Source organism: Barbus barbus, assembly GCF_936440315.1.
Source record: "Barbus barbus genome assembly, chromosome: 29".
NCBI classification, from domain to species: domain Eukaryota; kingdom Metazoa; phylum Chordata; class Actinopteri; order Cypriniformes; family Cyprinidae; genus Barbus; species Barbus barbus.
Genome location: NC_136757.1, coordinates 8,329,862 through 8,348,357, shown reverse-complemented (window position 1 = coordinate 8,348,357; position 18,496 = coordinate 8,329,862). Strand labels below are relative to the sequence as shown.

The 18,496-nt window shown below is 34.9% G+C and overlaps 3 protein-coding genes across 3 annotated transcripts; all 3 read left to right on the top strand.

The window, feature by feature from the left end:
• The first annotated feature begins 286 nt into the window (after window positions 1-286).
• LOC306849447 (mitochondrial import inner membrane translocase subunit Tim17-B) lies at window positions 287-5,800 on the top strand. Its single transcript, XM_079384476.1, has 6 exons — window positions 287-337; window positions 1,455-1,554; window positions 1,650-1,713; window positions 1,843-1,971; window positions 2,370-2,480; window positions 3,454-5,800. Exons 1-6 carry the CDS (start codon window positions 312-314, stop codon window positions 3,531-3,533), a joined length of 510 nt encoding a protein of 169 aa, XP_079240602.1. The 5' UTR covers window positions 287-311; the 3' UTR covers window positions 3,534-5,800.
• Window positions 5,551-8,320, top strand: LOC306849446 (PRA1 family protein 2-like). Its single transcript, XM_079384475.1, has 3 exons — window positions 5,551-6,228; window positions 6,855-7,072; window positions 7,231-8,320. The coding sequence occupies exons 1-3, from the start codon at window positions 6,050-6,052 to the stop codon at window positions 7,368-7,370; spliced, it is 537 nt and encodes a 178-aa protein (XP_079240601.1). The 5' UTR covers window positions 5,551-6,049; the 3' UTR covers window positions 7,371-8,320.
• Window positions 8,321-8,599: 279 nt separating this feature from the next.
• LOC306849291 (voltage-dependent L-type calcium channel subunit alpha-1F-like) lies at window positions 8,600-18,049 on the top strand. The gene is made up of 4 exons (XM_079384222.1): window positions 8,600-8,882; window positions 11,742-12,120; window positions 15,145-15,462; window positions 16,414-18,049. The coding sequence occupies exons 3-4, from the start codon at window positions 15,286-15,288 to the stop codon at window positions 16,621-16,623; spliced, it is 387 nt and encodes a 128-aa protein (XP_079240348.1). The 5' UTR covers window positions 8,600-8,882; window positions 11,742-12,120; window positions 15,145-15,285; the 3' UTR covers window positions 16,624-18,049.
• Window positions 18,050-18,496: the final 447 nt, after the last annotated feature.

Here is an 18,496-nt window from a genome sequence, read left to right as displayed (position 1 = left end):
TGTATGGTTTGTTAGGATCAGACACTATTTAGCCGAGATACAACTATTTGAAACCTAATTTTACTCATTCTAAAATAGAAATAGGTCACTACCTGTATAAATAACAAAGCGAACAAAATCTGTAAATTATTTTAAAGCTTTAAATTTATTTGAATAATTTGTAACTATTTGGACTTGTTATGAAAATGTTATTGCCCTTGTATGTTCGTTGTTCTAAAGATTGCAATAATAATAAAAAAATAAAATAAAACAACTCTGACCCCAGTCACGGAAAAACCGCGTAAGCAGCGCTCTGACGTCAGCAGGTGATCATGGAGGAATATGCTCGTGAACCCTGGTAAAGTACAGCTCTCTTCTCTTCTGTTGACACATTACACCGAGTGCTTGATAAACATGTTATCATGTGGGAGCTCATCTCGCTTCAGTGCTCAGAAGAGCATAATAAACTCGCTGTTACTTCACTGCCAGCTTTAACTCCTTGTTTTGTATCAAGTTGACATGTTAATAGATTTATCCCAGTAAAGCCGGACATATGACATCATAGCAAAGTCTCTTTATAGTCAGAAAGATACGTTTTTTTAACAGAAAGCTTTATTGAACAATTAGACAAAATATAAAAGAAAAATTTCAAAAATGTTTGCAAATGTGTTTTCTGTTTTGTGTATATATGTGTAAAAGATGAAATTCTGATGGTTTGGAAATCAGTAAAATATTTATAACAGTATAGCAGTCTACTTACATGAAATACATATAAATATCAGTTGTCACTCTATCTCCTGGTTTCACAGACAAGGACTAGTCCTGAGCTGTTTCAAATCAAAGAATCTTGCACTGACTGATCTTAAAATATATCAGTGCCTTTGTTTTGTCTTAAGATGCACACCAGTAATGCACGCTTATAAAAATGACTTAAATGTCCTAATTGAACTATGACCTAATCCTGGCTTAGTCTAAACCCTGTCTGTGAAACCGGGCCTATATATCGTAGTAAGGTGAAGTTTAAATGCTTAGTTTTTGATCAAAGCCCAGTAGTTTTTATTGTGGGGGCAAAACATATAATGCAATGCAATACAATGATGATTGAGAGATGTACAAGCCTATTTGCTAATTAATTTTAACATGATTTTTCTAAAAACATTATGTAAGGATAATCAAGTAAAGTCCAATAAGTGTTCATCTTGAAATATCACTAACAATATAGAAGTTATTCTAACGTTTCACAGCAAAAAGACATATGAACCAAGACCAGATGGTGGACGTTTTTAAAATGCTAAAAGGCCTTTTACTTGCTAAAACAATTTACACTTTGATATAGTAAGGCATGTAGTAGGTTGTGTACAAAGTTTTATCTTGATCATTTAAAGGCCTTAGAAGATAAAGCATCAAATATGAAAAGTAGGATGTATAGGGATAATGACTTAAACATATAGCTCTTTTATTTGATATTTTTTTAGTCCATGGAGGATAGTTGATGACTGTGGCGGTGCATTTACCATGGGGGCCATTGGAGGGGGGGTGTTCCAGTCTGTTAAAGGCTTTCGAAACGCACCTGTGGTAAGCTTCACTGTCACCAACAAAACAACTGAGCTTATATATTACTATTACTAATACACATTACTATACATTTACTAATAACAAACACTCTACAGGGTGTTCGACACAGGCTAAGAGGGAGCGCCAATGCTGTGAGAGTAAGAGCACCACAAATTGGAGGTGATGCTGCAGAATCATTTTTTTGTTTGTTTATTGTGTTGTATAAATCTGTGTTGTGTATGAACAGTTTTAGCATTTTGTATATCAGTGATTCACTATTAATTGTGGCATGGTTTGTTTCTCCTGCAGGTAGTTTTGCTGTATGGGGTGGCCTCTTTTCCACCATAGACTGTGGTCTGGTGCGTTTGCGGGGTAAAGAAGACCCTTGGAACTCCATCACCAGTGGAGCCATGACTGGAGCTATACTGGCTGCTCGCAGTACGTTTAGCATGATAGTCATTGTTCTTTTATCAGTATTATTACATAATAGACAATAAGGCTGGAATACACAACACACCTTTTAACAGATTTTATAAATACAGTCATCTTGTTTCCATTAAACACCACACAATTTTCTTTGAAATCTATCAACTTCAGCTTCTAAAAATCTGCAGTGTGACTTTCTGTAACTATTGTAGCATTGACTTGTCCAGACTACAAATTGGGCCAACATTGTTGACACTGGAGATATAAAAACCTACTGGTTTTGATCATCTGATGATCTGTAGTATTATGTATTAGTATATGCAGCATCAATCTTTGGTCTTCAAATTACAATTGGATCATGAGTTTGCAGAGTCGAAAGGTGTGAATTGTGTGCTTTGTTTGTATTTCAGGTGGTCCACTAGCCATGGTGGGCTCTGCAATGATGGGGGGGATTCTGCTTGCCCTAATCGAGGGATTTGGGATACTTCTTACAAGATACACAGCACAGCAGTTTCAGAATCGTGAGTTACACTCGTCACAATAGGGTTGAATGATTCAGAGAGTTGATTAACTCCATAAATTCATTTTGTTCCAAATATCTAGGATTTTTCTTTTTTGAGAATTAATGTCTAAAATTCATTCTTATTTTCTTTGACAAAAAGGACATTTATTTGATTTCAAACAATATAAAGAGATGTTTTTATTTTTGGGTGAATTATCCATGCATGACATGCAGGAGAAAAAAAACAGATATTGTGACTTAACTAGTACAACGTGGCCACGATTTACATGAAACAAGGAATCTAATTATTACAGGATGACAACTGACCAAAATCCAGAAAATTAATATAATGTGGCCTAAAACAAGAAAATGAATCAGTACAATGTGGCAACAATTTATCAAAAACGAGAAAACAAATTAGTACAGTATGGCAACAATTTACCAAAAAAAATAGAAAACGAGTTAGTACAATGTGGCAGCAATTTACCAAAAATGAGAAACAATTAAGTACAACATTGCCAAGTTTACAATTTACCTAAGACAAGAAAATTAATTAGTACATTGTGGCAATAATTACCAAAAATTAGAAAACAAACAATGTGGCCAAGTTTACAATTAAACTTAACAAGAAAACTAATTGGTACAGCATGGCCAAGATTGAAATAAAAAAAGAAAACAAATTAGTACAATTTGGCCCTGAATTACCAAAAACGAGAAAATGGATTTGCACAGTGTGGCAACAGTTTACCAAAAATGCGAAAACTAATTAGTACGACGTGGCCACGATTTATCTAAAACAAGCGAACAAATGAATAATTTGAGGCCACAATATTGTGTTTTCCATGTTCCATATTATGTGCAGGGCATAAAATGCTGTCTTTAACATATATGTATTACATTGTAAAAATTGTATTACCTTTAGTTTTGTTTTGCACTTTTTGTTGAAGCTGCTTTAGAGGTCTTCACTCTCTGCATCTTCTCTTCCTCTACAGCGAGTCCTTTTGCAGAGGACCCGAGTCAGCTTCCTCCGAAAGAAGGCCAAGAGACACGCGGTTATGGACAGTATCAGTAAAATCACTGTTGCATTGGTGACTGTAATATTATAGACTGTGAAAAAGAGAAAGAGGACTGTTAGAAGTTTAGGACCCTTATCATAGTTTACAGTCCCCCTTTTAGACAGGGGGATCCTCCTGAACCTCTCATTCTCTATTAGATGGCCACTCAGGGGCAAGCAGTATGCCATTTGTTTTATGTATGAATTGTAATATAAACTTGTATTTTGTCATGTTGAAAAGGGAATATTGTTACCCTCACCCAAAGATTTTCATCAAGCATACATGAGGCAGTACTCAATCTACATTTTTATAGTTCATACAGGCCTGTTTGAACATCCCATACTAATACAAATATACTGTATAGCTAACTAGATCATGCAGGGATATTCCTGGTATGTAAGTAACTTGCAAGAAGACATGAATAATGATTGCTGTGAAAGTTAACTTTAAAATAGTTCAAATTTAGATTTTTACATCACTGATGCAGTGTTATGTAAACAAGCAATGTAAAGCTACTCTACATTTTACAGGTACATCTCAAACATTATAAAAAATATTGTGAAAAAGTTTTTCTTGTAACATTTCAAAAAGTGAAACTTTCATATATTTTAGATTCATTACATGTAAAGTAAAACATTTAAAAAGTTTTTTTGTTTTAATTTTGATGATTAGAGCTTACAGCTCATGAAAGTCAAAAATCAGTATCTCAAAATATTAGAATATTTACATTTCAGTTTCATTAAACGACCATCCCTACAGTATAAATTCTGGGTATCTCTTGTTCTTTAAAACCACAATAATGGGGAAGACTGCTGACTTGGCAATGATCCAGAAGACGAACATTGACGTGTGTGGTGTGGCTGTTTACAGAGTGCTGTATCAAAGCATATTACATGCAAAGTTGACTGGAAGGAAGAATTTGGGTAGGAAAAGGTGCACAAGCAACAGGGATGACCGCAAGCTTGAGAATACTGTCAAGCAAAGCTGATTCAAACACTTGTGAGAGCTTCACAAGGAGTGGACTGAAGCTGGAGTCAGTGCATCAAGAGTCACCACGCTCAGACGTCTTCAGGAAAAGGGCTACCAAGCCACTTCTGAACCAGAGACAACGTCAGAAGCGTCTTACCTGGGCTGTGAAGAAAAAGAACTGGACTGTTGCTCAGTGGTCCAAAGTCCTCTTTTCAGATGAAAGTAAATTTTGCATTTAATTTGGAAACCAAGGTCCCAGAGTCTGGAGGAACAGTGGAGAGGCACAGAATCCATGTTGCTTGAAGTCCAGTGTGAAGTTTCCACAGTCAGTGATGATTTGGGCTGCCATGTCATCTGCTGGTGTTGGTCCACTGTGTTTTCTGAAGTCCACAGTCAACGCAGCCATCTACCAGGAAATTTTAAAGCACTTCATGCTTCCTTCTCCTGACAAGCTTTATGGAGATGCTGATTTCATTTTCCAGCAGGACTTGGCATCTGCCCACACTACCAAAGGTACCAAAAGCTGGTTCAATGACCATGGTGTTACTGTGCTTGATTGGCCAGCAAACTCGCCTGACCTGAACCCCATAGAGAATCTATGGAGTATTGTCAAGAGGAAGATGAGAGACACCAGACCCAACAATGCAGATGACCTGAAGGCCGCTATCAAAGCAACCTGGGCTTCCATACCACCTCAGCAGTGCCTCAAACTGATCACCTCCATGCCACGCCGAATTGAGGCAGTAATTAAAGCAAAAGGAGCTCCTATCAAGTATTGAGTACATATACAGTAAATGAACATACTTTCCAGAAGGCCAACAATTCACTAAAAATGTTTTTTTTAATTGGTCGTATGAAGTATTCTAATTTGTTGAGATTGGTGGGTTTTTGTTAAATGTGAGCCTAAATCATCACAATTAAAAGAACCAAAGACTTAAACTACTTCAGTCTGTGCATTGAAATTTTTTAATACATGTTTCACAATTTGAGTTGAATTACTGAAATAAATGAACTTGTCCATGACATTCTAATTTGAGATGCACCTGTATACACTGTTAACCGCATTTCATACACTTGTCAACCACAATTTACACACTTTAACCACATTTTTTTCCCCATTTTGAATTTTCTGAAAAATACTTTTTCAAACTTATGATGGTTTTAAATAAAGCATAAAGAAATACAAGGGTGAAGGAAATTCTAGGCATTTATTTGTAGGTTCAGTTCTACAAAGTTACTAGAGTTTAAACCCTAAATACAACAATTCGCACATAAACAGTTTTAAATTTTAGAAGGACGCATATATTTACTATAGAAACAAAAAAAACATTAAAACAAAATTCTATAATAAATGCTCCTGGACTTTTCTTTCTGGAATTTGTTCTGCAAATGAAACATACTCATTTGATAGCCTACTGACATTTTATGAAAAGACAAGATATTTTTATGACTTTTATAGAGGACAAAATTTTGTATTGTCCATTTGACAGCTTTTCTCCCATTATTTTCAGTGCCATGGGTTTGCAATGCATGCTGGTAAATGTAGTCATCAAAAGATTCAAAAATGGTGGATGTACAACCTCCGCCTTTCCGAACCCTGGATGATTTTCTGCTGGGTTCGGCTCGATTCTCGGTGCCTGATGTCCGTAACTTAGATCGGTTGAATAACCGGATCATTAACAACCTGCTGTATTACCAGTCCAACTATTTTGCCTCCGCCGTGGCATTTCTGCTTATAGTCGGGTAAGGAAACAGCAGCGACGTGTTCGTTCATTCAGACCTATTCACTGCTCTTCTGTAACCCAAACGACTAACAACATTAGTGTTATGTTTTGCATGCCTTATTTGAATAGCCTCACAAATAAACATTTTATAATATGTCTTAAATGGAAAAAATTGTTAAGCAGTTGTTGCATTGCAAACATTTACGTGTCTGTTTTGACTTTCAGTTTTAAATGAAAATGTAGTGTGCTTTAATGGCTTTGATAGGTCTGTAAAAGAGGTTGTTTTGTTGGTAATCTGCCACTATACAGTTATTTCTCATACCCATCCCATGCAAAGATAATATTAAAAATGGTCAAGAATCGTCACAAGAACTTGAATAAAATTTACAATAAACAACGTATTTACTGTAAATAAAAACATAAATATTTATGTAGGCCTATATATAGAAAAAGTTATAAAGTTGTAAGATTATAAGGTTAAAGTTTATAACTACATGAAGCTAAAAATGAATACAAACTTAAAAATGATAAAACATTTAATGAAATGAAAATGGAAAATATAAAAATACAAGATCGCAATATTAATAAAAGCTATATATAGAATTATCATGTATTTATTTTTTTGTGCATGTAATTGTAACACAGGTATTTCCAACCACTCCAGCTGATTATTGGGGCAACCGTTGTGATCCTCCTGTTCTTGGGGTTTGTCTGGGCGGCTGAAAACAAGGCCGTAATCCGACGATTCCGGAGGAATCATCCATCGCTGTCCCTCGCTGCAATTTTGGGCTCCAGCTACCTTCTTCTGTCTGTTTTAGGAGGGGTAGCTGTTTTCCTCTTTGGCATTGCCTTGCCCATTTTAAGTTAGTATTCTTTATTTTTTTTGTCTCTAAAAAGTGTCAGTATCTCATTAGATCATTGAATATTTTCACTTGTTCCTGTGCTGTTAATACTTTGCATAAACAATGAAATGATAGCTTGATCAGCTGTAACATTCCCCTCTGACTCTTTCTCCTCGCAGTGATCATTATCCATGCTTCAGTGAGACTCCGAAACCTTAAGAATAAACTGGAGAATAAGTTGGAGAGTATAGGATTGAAGAGGACTCCTATGGGCTTGCTGCTGGAAGCACTGGGACAGGAACAAGAGGCTGGATCATAGCTGTGTTTACTATTACCTAACTGTGCTATCGCTCACCCCTTCTATCCTAGGAGCTTCTTACATGTCCTAAAATATATTTGAGAACAGATATTGGCAAAATCATGTATGGCATATCGCTAAAGTCTCTCAGAAATGCTGAAAACTTTGTCTCTAAATTATGATGCAGTATATGAAGGATTGCTAAAAATTAAAGCAAAAAGTGAGATTACAGGATCAGGTGTTTATAACTATTAGGTGTCCAAATATAAAAACAGCAATATAATGCCTTGTAAATAGGATGTAGGCTAGTGTTATTCATTGCACTTTTTTGTTTTTGTGAATAACAATCCATCATTGCTCCATTCTATGGATTTAATTGTGCCTATATTTTTAGTCCATCCCTAAATGTATTTTCTGTGAGGAAAGTTCGATTTTGTGAATTGTGTTTGAAGGATATCTGAAGATAGTGTCTTTTTTGCCTGTTCGTTACGTGACCAAATATTATTTTTACTGATTGTGGGGTTTTTTTAGTTGTGCAATGCCATAATTTGTGTTTGCTCTTTTACAAAGTGCCAAGGTAAATACTTCTCAGTTATTGCAAATCAAATTATTGACCAAGAAAATGATGTTTCCATTTATGTGGATTGTGCATCACAAATTGGCATTGTTGGAGAAAATATCTGATCTTATTTTAACGAGAGATACGTAGTCATAGACATAATGGTCTAATAAACAGGTGTTACAGAAGGTGTAACCACAGACTTGGCTGATTCAAATCTCTAAGAAATGTAACACTGCTCACTCTTATTTTATTTGAGTCATCTGGTTTTAGTGTTAATTCCTTCAAAACATGAAGTAATTTGTATTTCCTGCATATTTAATGTTTACAACATCAGCTGCCTTCTTGTATTTTCAGGAAATGCTCGTCCAATGCAGTGGTTATTATAATAAATAAACTTTCATATATCTGCAACCTTTGTTTTTTCGTCTGGTACCGCTGGGAGGCGCGGTGATCCTTAAAATTTATTTATAGTATTATATGACTCGTAAAGTATAGTTTCGTTTCATGTTTTTCTTTTTCTACGATTAAAAAAAAATAGTTTACTGAAAAAAACTTCAACATATTTGGTTAACATGCTTCAAGGCGTCCAGAATGGTCCCCGTGTCTCCTCCTCCTGAAAGGTTTCAGCGCAATCATCCCCGTTAACTGGCTCACATCAGTTAATCCTTGCTACACCAGGACCACACGAGGATAGATTATACATTCGTTTTCCTCAATGAGTGTTACACATAGAACAGTCCACGTGTTTTTATTCGTATAAATATATTTAAGAAAAATGGAGCAAGCTTTTAATTTACGTGTTTTGAGTTGCGTGTTTTGCGCGTGAGCTGTTGTTTCACCTGTTTGCTCGCGACGCGGCTCATCTCGATACAGTCAATAGATATGAAAGCTGTTATAAGTTATTGTGAGTTCGTGTGAATAAGCAGCAGACGGTGCTGAAGAAGCTGTGGACATGGATGCGGTACCGAAAGGTGAGTAATATAACACAACACCTGCACTGGAAACACTGTCAGTAGCCTACAGTAGACAGGCATTACGCACAACAGACGTTTGTCATTATTCAAAACTAAAATAGTAAACACATTATTGATTTATTACATTTTAAAATTAATTTATGGAATTTAGCCCATTAATTTTATGTGCATTGACAATTTCTTCCAATTTTTAAGTTGCATTTCTTGCAATAGATAGATGTTTTAATAATCCTTTCATAGTAATGTGTTGAGTTTGTAATGGGCATTGTGTTCTTGGAGTATCAAATACTAGCTGTTCTTTTCTCTTAGAACTAGATCACTAGTTCTGCCCGATCCCTTATACGGCTTCTTAACTGTAGCCTACTTCAGTAGCCTATCTGTTGGCCACATCTGGCCTCTTTCTTTACTTAACATTTTTAAAAGGTTCTGCTGAAAAGGGAATGCAAAATTTAAGACTGGATATAAAAAGTCTACACCCCCCTGTTAAAATGCCAGGTTTCTGTGATGTGAAAAAAAATGAGATCAATATAAATAATTTCAAAACTTTTTCCACCTTTAATGTAAACTATAACCTGTACAACTAAAAAAAAAAAAAAACTGAAATATTTTAGGAAAGGGGGAGTAAAAATAAGAAAAACTAAAATAATGTGGTTGCATAAGTGTGCACAGCCTCTTATAACTAAGGATATGGCTGTGTTCAGAATTAAGCAATCACATTCAAACTCATGTTAAATAGGAGTCAGTACACACCTGCCATCATTTAAAGTGCCTCTGATTAAACCCAAATAAAGTTTAGCTGTTCTAGTAGGCTTTTCCTGACATTTTCTTAGTCGCATCTTACAGCAAAAGCCATGGTCCGCAGAGAGCTTCCAAAGCATCAGAGGGATCTCGTTGAAAGCTATCAGTCAGGAGAAGGGTACAAAAGAATTTCCAAGGCATTAGATATACCATGGAGCAGAGCGAAGACAGTCATCATCAAGTGGAGAAAATATGGTGCTACAGTGATATTACCAAGCACTGGATGTCCTTCCAAAATTGAAGAAAAGATGAGAAGAAAACTGGTCAGGGAGGCTGCCAAGAGGCCTACAGCTGCATTAAAGGAGCTGCAGGAAGTACTGGCTGTGTAGTATATGTGACAACAATCTCCCATATTCTTCATATGTCTTGGCTATGGGGTAGGGTGGCAAGAATAACATCCAAACCTGGCTAGATCTTGCAAAAACACATTATAAGTCTCCCAAAAAGCATGTGGGAAAATGTGTTATGGTCTGAAAAAACCAAGGTTGAACTTTTCGGTCATACAAGGTATGTTTGGCACAAAAACAACACTGCACATTACCAAAGGAACACGATGCTTCGGTGGTTGCAGCATCACGCTTTGGGGATGTTTTTCCTCAGCTGGAACTGGAGCCTTAGTCAAAGTGGAGGGAATTATGAACAGTTTCAAAAACCAGTCAATATTGGCACAAAACCTTCAGGCTTCTGCTAGAAAGCTGAAGATGAAGAGGAACTTCATCTTTCAGCACGACAACAACCCAAAGCATACATCCAAATCAACAAAGAATGGTTTCATCAGAAGAGGATTGAAGTTTTGGACTGGCCCAGCCAGAGCCCAGACCTGAATCCGACTGAAAATCTGTGGGGTGATCTGAAGAGGGCTGTGCACAGGAGATGCCCTCGCAATCTGACAGATTTGGAGCATTTTTGCAGAAGAGTGGGCAAATATTGCCAAATCAAGATGTGCCATGCTGATAGACTCACACCAAAAAAGACTGAGTGCTGTAATAAAATCAAAAGGTGCTTCAACAAAGTAATAGTTTAAGGGTGTGACTGTGCACTGTGCACACTTATGCAACCACATTATTTTTTTTTATATTTTTTTTTGCTCCACCTTTCCTAAAAGATTTCAGTTTGTTTTTTAGTTGTACAGGTTATAGTTTACAGTTTACATTAAAGGTGGAAAAAGTTCTGAAATTATTTATCTTGGTCTAATTTTTTTTACATCACAGAAACCTGGCATTTTACAGGGGTGTGTAGACTTTTTATATCCACTGTATGTATGATTAACCAGTATGCAGTGTAGCTCGACTTACAAATCATTGTTTTTGAAGAGGCTGCCGGAAGACTATTTTCAATGCATTATGTTTATTAAACATCATAGGCTCTGAACATTAGAAACTGATCACATGAATCTCACTGGATGCGAATATATCTTATATTATAATGTAAATTATAGTTTAGCTTGAACACTTGTTTTTGGTGTCACTTGTGCTTTGAGATGTGAGTTGATGTGATTACAGAGTTCCCCCAAAAATGTAATTTTTGTCATCATTGATTCTGAACACATATGAACACAAAGGAAAATATTTTAATAATGTGCTCGTGCTGGTTTGTAGCTTGTCAATTTGGTCACACTATAGCTTGGGGACCAATTCTCACTATTAACTAATTATTGACTACATCTTTTGCCACAATAAGCAACTAATTTACTGCTTATTAATAGTTAGTAAGATGATTGTTAAGTTTAGGTATGAAGTAGGGTTTAGGGATCTAAAATATGGTCATGCAGAATGAGGCCTTAATATGTGCTTTATGAGTTATAAACAGCCAATATGCTAGTAATATGCATACTAATAAGCAACTAGTTAATAGTAAGAATTGGTCCGTAATCCAAAGTGCTACTGTCAGCCCTCATTCACTTTCTTTCTTTTTTCTTTTATTTGTTCTACAGAAGAAAAAAAATTATATATGTTTGGAGAGATTTTCTTTTTTGAGTGAACTTATCCTTTAATATTTGAATTAAATGGAGGTCATTTGTTGGCAACTTAGTTTTAATAAGAAAACCCTTTATTTCAGATGGGGTTGGTTTGGCTGACCCCAGCAAGAAGGACACACTCAACTCAACAGGTTCTGCAGGGCAAAGGAGAGCTGGAGGAGCCAAGAAGCACACACAAGCTAACAAATCAGCCCTGCGTGCACCCAGAGCTCTGTGCTGCCTGACTCTCAGCAATCCGATACGCATGGCAGCGCTGGCCCTGGTGGAGTGGAAATATCCTTCTGCCCAAGTGTGTGTATGTGCAAACCTTGTGCATTTTCAAGACAGTTGTTTCCTTGACCTAAGATCTTTAAGCCTTTTGATATATTCATTTTACTGGCCATCTTTGCCAACTGTGTTGCCCTTGGTGTGTCCAAACCATTTCCTGAAGACGATTCCAATGCCACCAACCACAATCTGGTGAGTGTGCATTGCCAACATTACCATGATCTGCCACAGTGAGTGAAAACTGATTGCCCCAGCAAAAAATACATCAAACCACATAATATAACTTTGTGCCCCACCCAAGCACATTTAGCTGCTGACACTCATATATATATATATATATAAAAAAAAAAAAAAAAGAGAGAGAAATATTTAGAGAAAATATCTTTGGATCTATGTGATTGATACTTAAATTCAGCCATATCATTAAAATACATCCTATTTCTGTATACCTTATTTTTATATACTGTACAGTCTGTTTATATTTATAACACTTTACAACTGTACCGCTGCTCCCTATACACAGTTTGCATAAGGCACCTGCTCCCAGGGGGGCACCATCCCAGTTGTTCAAAAAAAAAAACTTTTGTTCTATATTAGTATTACAAGTAACATATACATAAATAAACATCTAAACATTAACATATACAGGTGCTGGTCATAAAATTAGAATATCATGAAAAAGTTGATTTATTTCAGTAATACCATTCAAAAAGTGAAACTTGTATATTAGATTCATTCATTACACACAGACTGATATATTTAAAAAAAAAAAAATACCACAACCTTATATATATATATATATATATATAAGGTTATATATAATAAAAATATATTTGAAAATATATATACTTTTTTTTTTTTTGAAGCAGGCTGCAACATAAAATGTGAAAGAATTAAGGGCTGTGCATACTTTCGCAAGGCACTGTATATGTATCATTTAATCATTTATTTTAAATTAATTATATTGAACTATATACAAATTGATATTTGAGTGTTGCTAAAATTAATATTTACATTGTTTATTTATAAAAAGCAGCCTGCTCTAACTTCTTGATTACTGATTTTTGCTTTTATAAGATACGTGCTACAAATTAATTTTAATTTATAATTATTATTCATATTAATATGAATATTAATCTATATATTACATTTAATATACATTTTTACATTTATATTTACAAAATACTTATCTTGTCACTGAAGAAACTATAAACAGAGCAATATAGGTTTCATGGAGTGTAAATGTAACAAAAAAAGTCAATAAATTACTATAAAGGCCTAATGTATCAAATATAATGCAGAAAAAAAAATGACATAAAAAAAAAAAAAAAAAAAAAAGCATGCAACAATTAAAAAAAAAAAAAAAACACCACAATCAGTTCAGTTAAACAGACCATTATTTCATATTTCAGGCTTTACAGGGTTGAAAAGATGTAGTGTATTGTTTTGAAAATACAGCAGCAATGATATTTCCTCCCATTTTTAATTACTATTTTCCAATGAAAGGTTAGATTTTTGTGATTTTTTTTTTTTTAAATAAAAGATCAAAAGGATTAACAAAGCAGGTTAATTTTCACAGTCTTCTTTGATCATATTTACCAAGGGTTTCAATAATTCTGACCACAACTGTGTGTGTGTGTGTGTGTGTGTGTGTGTGTGTGTGTGTGTGTATGTATATATATATATATATATATATATATATATATATATATATATATGGGTGATTCTTAGACTATGGGCACTTTTATGTTCTTTGGTCATATTTTTAAAAATACATATAATTTTGGACAAATTCCTCTTTCTTTGTCAAACTAACAATAAAACCACCTTCAAATTTGACTACCTTTCTATTATGGTTTTTCATACTTCCCTATAGGTGTCAAAATCACTGTTTTCTCCTTGTCGCACACCCAGACTTTTTAAAAATGACTGGTAACTATTAATGTACCTGAATTAAGTACTAGTAAAATAATTAAAATACATTATAGTATTTAATGTGAGACCACTATCAATATTACTTTTTATACAAAATATAGCTGTTGCACAGTATTGATGTAATTTCCACCACAACACTGTACTCCCTCTCCAACAAGTTAAAGCAAAACACACTGGAATTAATAATTCACTGAAAACGCTACGTGAGTATGTATTCGCTCCACCATCTCTTATGTAATCAGCCTGGTTTTCTTTACATTATCCCTGTTTTGGACTTTCCCGGAGTTTAGCAGCTTAAAATGATTTGATTGCAAACAGAGAGGCGAAATCGGGAAAAAAAGGTGTAGAAATTGTTTCAGTAATTCTGCGTTAAGTTATTTTAATATGTTAAGGGCTTTGAATTAATCGCATGCGTTAATGTTGACAGCCCTAATATATATACACGTTTTTTTCAGTTTGATAAGCAGTTAAATGTGTTTGTTTACACACAGAGAAAAAGAAAAGTGTAAGCTTTTAATAAGTCCAAGAATAAAATTATTAATTCAGCCTACTCAACATGTTAAAATTTATTTACAGAACTTTTGTTTTTTGCTGTTTTCTAAGTTTGGACTTGAATAAAGAAAGAAAACTTGCACTTAACCTTTTCACAGGCATTTTGTTTAGACAGATATCGTGATGTATCATTATAGGATTTTCTAGAAATGTATTGATTATCGCAGAATCGCTGTATCGTGATATTATCGTTACCGAGAGCCATGTATATTGATTATATCGTATCGTGAGGTACCCTGCGATTCCCATCCCTATATATATATATATATATATATACACTTAAGTATATTTGATTGTGCCAAAGTGGAACTATTGCAAGTATACTTTGGGTACACTCGAAATATCTTGCAGTTAAAGATCAATATTATTCAAAGATCATACAATCCTCATAAATACTGACATTAAAAGACAATTTAGGCTTCATATCAAGAAATGTGCATTGTGTAATAAAGAAATTCTTCAAATAAAGTTCAATTATAATTTTATATCAGTAAGTCTTAAGTGAAATGTTAATAAATATGTCAATGGATTTGAAGTATACTTAGTATGAAATAAATGTATTTTAAATAAATTATAGCATAATTTTTGTTACTAGGGTTATTATAAACAAAATCAATTGTGCAAAAAAAAAAAAAAAAAAAAAAAAAAAATTTTTAAATTCAAGGAATTTAAACTGACATTTCAGTTTCCACACAAAAAGTAAAATGATTTATGTACCTGCTCCAACAGACAAACAACAGCTACGACTCACGGCGGAGCAGCATTTCATCTGTGGTTTCATCGGCCTCTTGGGCAAACAACCAGGCCAGACGGGGCCGTCTCCTCTACGCTTCTCTCATTCTGGTGAACGAGGTGGGGGGCACTCAGGCAATGTGGGGCGACACCAATGGCAGTGCCAGCCTGCTTGCGTCGGCCAGTCCCGGATGGATCGGCAGTGGAATGGCAGGTGTGGCACAGCAGCCTCGGGAGTACACCACTCTCAGAGTGCCCTCCCAAAACAGCCCTGGATACATGGAGAAGGGAAGTGCTGAAAGCCTCGTGGAGTCGGTAAATGCACTTTCTGAATGCTGCATCAAATAACCATTTTGCCTGAAAATAAGTAATAAGGATAGTTGTCATTTGTGCAGTTACAGTGGCTATAAAACTATTTAAGCCAGACTTTGTGTTTTGCAACATTGAAACACAAACTTTTAGCTCTTTTGGCTGTGATTAACACAAAATGAAACTTAACCCCTATAAAGCCTATTGTATCATATTTGACACTAATCCCTAGGGACCTGTTGTACACAATCTACTTCATTCTTCTATCGTCTGATGGACAGTTTATAACTTTTTAGCGAGTAAAAGGCCTTTTAGTATAATTGTAAAAACTCCCCCCTTAAGGTTGTGGTTCACATGTCTTTGCTGCAAAATCTACTGATTTTAATAAAGTAAATATAAGAATACTTTATATTGTTAGTAATATTTCAAGATGAACACTTGCTGGACTGAAGCAACTTAGATTGTATACTTGCTAGATATATATATATATACACACATACATATTTTATATAAAAATGATCTTTCAGGCTTTTGTGGGAGGTTTATTTTTTCATCTCTCAGTCATTGTTGTATTGCATTATATGTTATGCTTCTACAATTAAAAACTACAGAGCTTTAATAATAAGCCTAAGCATTTAAATAATCTCACTAATGCATAATATTGGAAAATATAGAGCGACACCTGATATTCATATGCATTTAATGCAAGTAGATTTTATGTGTTACTGTTATAAAGATCTCATTGATTTACAAGATATCATTTCTTATGAAATTCTGCACCAATTTGCATATTTTCACTCCGTTTGGCTCGGAATAAAAAAAAAAAAAAAAAGTGTCATTCAAGTATGAGGGTTATATTCTTAATATACAATATTTGGTGATATGAGCCATGAAAATCCGATGCATCAAATATGATACTCAAAACACATAATTTTTATTTGTATGTATTTATTTTAGATCCTGATCTCTGAAGGCTTGGGTCTATATGCCAAAGACCCCAAATTTGTTGACTTTGCAAAGCGGGAAATCGCAGGTGCCTGTCACATGACTATTGACGAAATGGAGAGTGCCGCAACTGATCTTTTAAGTCGTGGAAGGGCAGGACAGCCCATCAGACGCTTTGAGGAGGATCTGTCTGATGAGATGAACTGTGTTGTATCATACTAAATGGGCTTCAGGTTGTTGGGGAGGGCAGAACATAGATTGTCAGTGTGATTGTGATGTTCTCTGCATCACAAACTCAAATACATTCAACTTTTCGTATTCAGTTCAGCTGGGCAGAGTTAATAATTATATTCAATTCCTTCAGTAGGTATAAGGAAATTGTGGTTACCACAATGATCTTACACCTACTGCTTTGCATAAAAGTTTAGGATGAGCTTAAATGGATAGTTCACCAAAAAAAAAATGAAAATTCTGTCATTAATTACTCACCCTCATATTCCAAACCCGTAAGACCTTCCGAAGATGAACGAAAACCAATTAAGAAATTTTTAATGAAATAGACAGTAACGCAACTGACACGTTCAAGGCCCAGAAAGGTAGTAAGGACATAAACATTTTTAAAATATTAAACACTGCGACATGTTAAATCGTGATTTTATGAAGCTACGAGAATACTTTTTGTGCAAAGAAAAAATAAGAAAATTGTTGAATAAAGCCATTATATTTGTGTTCTTCACACACAAAAAAGTATTTTAATAAAATTTTATAAAATTACGGTTAAACCACTGATGTCGCGTGGACTATTTTATCAATGTCCTTACTACGTTTCTGGGCCTTGAACATGCTAGTTGCGTTACGGTCTATGCGGGGTCAGAAAGCGCTCGGATTTCATCAGAAATATCGTAATTTGTGTTCCAAAGATGAATAAAGGTCTTACGTGTTTGGAACGACACGAGGGTAAGTAATTAATGACAGAATTTTTGCGTGAAATATCCCTTCAAGCAAACCACAGGATTGGCCTACTCTATGATTAGAGTCCTGAAGTAGCATCTGAAAAGATTCAAAGACTTTGTGTGAGATCATAAAGGCAGCATCTAAATTTGGAAAAGGAACTGAGATTTGGTGAAATATGCACATTTATGTTGAAAGTATTTGTGCTTGTGGTGGTCTTAATTTTCATAGGATTAGCCATAATAAAGAGCTAATAACTTTCAAATGACTGGATCACACAAAGCTACAGGGGACTACTATTTATATGACTCTGTAAGTTTAGTGTCAAAATCAAAATGGATTTTTTTTTATTGAAAAGTTTCAGCATTTCATATAAATGATTTATGTTGATTTTGCAAAATGGGAAATTGCAGATCACTTGCTAAAACTTCAGACGAAGCCAGCTTTGGACAACTGTTGAATATTTTCCTTGGAATTTTTGTGATCACAAGTTGTAATCATTGCTTATTTCTTATTAATTGAATACATGATGTTTGACCATAAAGTATATACACATCTTATTTACATTACTTTTATATACTCCTCTCTGGCTGAACAGAATACTTCCTGCTTGAAACGTGCATTTTCTGTGGAGCTGCTTTGGAACAATATGAATTGTCATAAGCGATATTCTAATAAACTTCAAATCGAACTTATTCATCCATGCAGATCTTTTCTCTATTAATTTGTCATTGTATTCTTCAAAATGAAAATATTAACATCCCTCCCTGGGCAATAGGTTTTCCCAGTAGATGACTTTCAGCAATCCTTCCCCTGCTACAACTTTTCACTTCCATCAAACGATCCCAGCAATTAGCGAACGACAATACACAACTCAATTTCCCATGGACGAAGTCCCTTGCATTTTCTTTTTGTTTGAGAAGCTGGGTTGTCACAACAGGGAAGAAAAGAGTCACAGTTTCTGTTTCATGTCAACTTTAAGTGTGAAGCATTTTTTTGCTCACAGCAAATAGTGTTCAACTTACTGAAAAAAGGGCAATTGTCAGGCTTGTGCTCTTTACCAGTACTAATGCACTCTATTACCAGCTAGTCTGACTGTATAGAGTGCTCATATTTAGTATTGGGTTATATTTAAATGGCATTG

Excerpts from the sequence above, each read along its gene's own strand:
- LOC306849447 (XM_079384476.1), top strand. The coding sequence starts at position 312 with ATGGAGGAATATGCTCGTGAACCCTG. Across the intron at positions 338-1,454 it reads GAATATGCTCGTGAACCCTG|TCCATGGAGGATAGTTGATG; the intron begins GTAAAGTACAGC and ends ATATTTTTTTAG. Across the intron at positions 2,481-3,453 it reads AGCACAGCAGTTTCAGAATC|CGAGTCCTTTTGCAGAGGAC; the intron begins GTGAGTTACACT and ends CTTCCTCTACAG.
- LOC306849446 (XM_079384475.1), top strand. The coding sequence starts at position 6,050 with ATGGTGGATGTACAACCTCCGCCTTTCCGAACCCTGGATGATTTTCTG. Across the intron at positions 6,229-6,854 it reads GCATTTCTGCTTATAGTCGG|GTATTTCCAACCACTCCAGC; the intron begins GTAAGGAAACAG and ends ATTGTAACACAG. Across the intron at positions 7,073-7,230 it reads CATTGCCTTGCCCATTTTAA|TGATCATTATCCATGCTTCA; the intron begins GTTAGTATTCTT and ends TTCTCCTCGCAG.
- LOC306849291 (XM_079384222.1), top strand. The coding sequence starts at position 15,286 with ATGTGGGGCGACACCAATGGCAGTGCCAGCCTGCTTGCGTCGGCCAGT. Across the intron at positions 15,463-16,413 it reads CTGAAAGCCTCGTGGAGTCG|ATCCTGATCTCTGAAGGCTT; the intron begins GTAAATGCACTT and ends TATTTATTTTAG.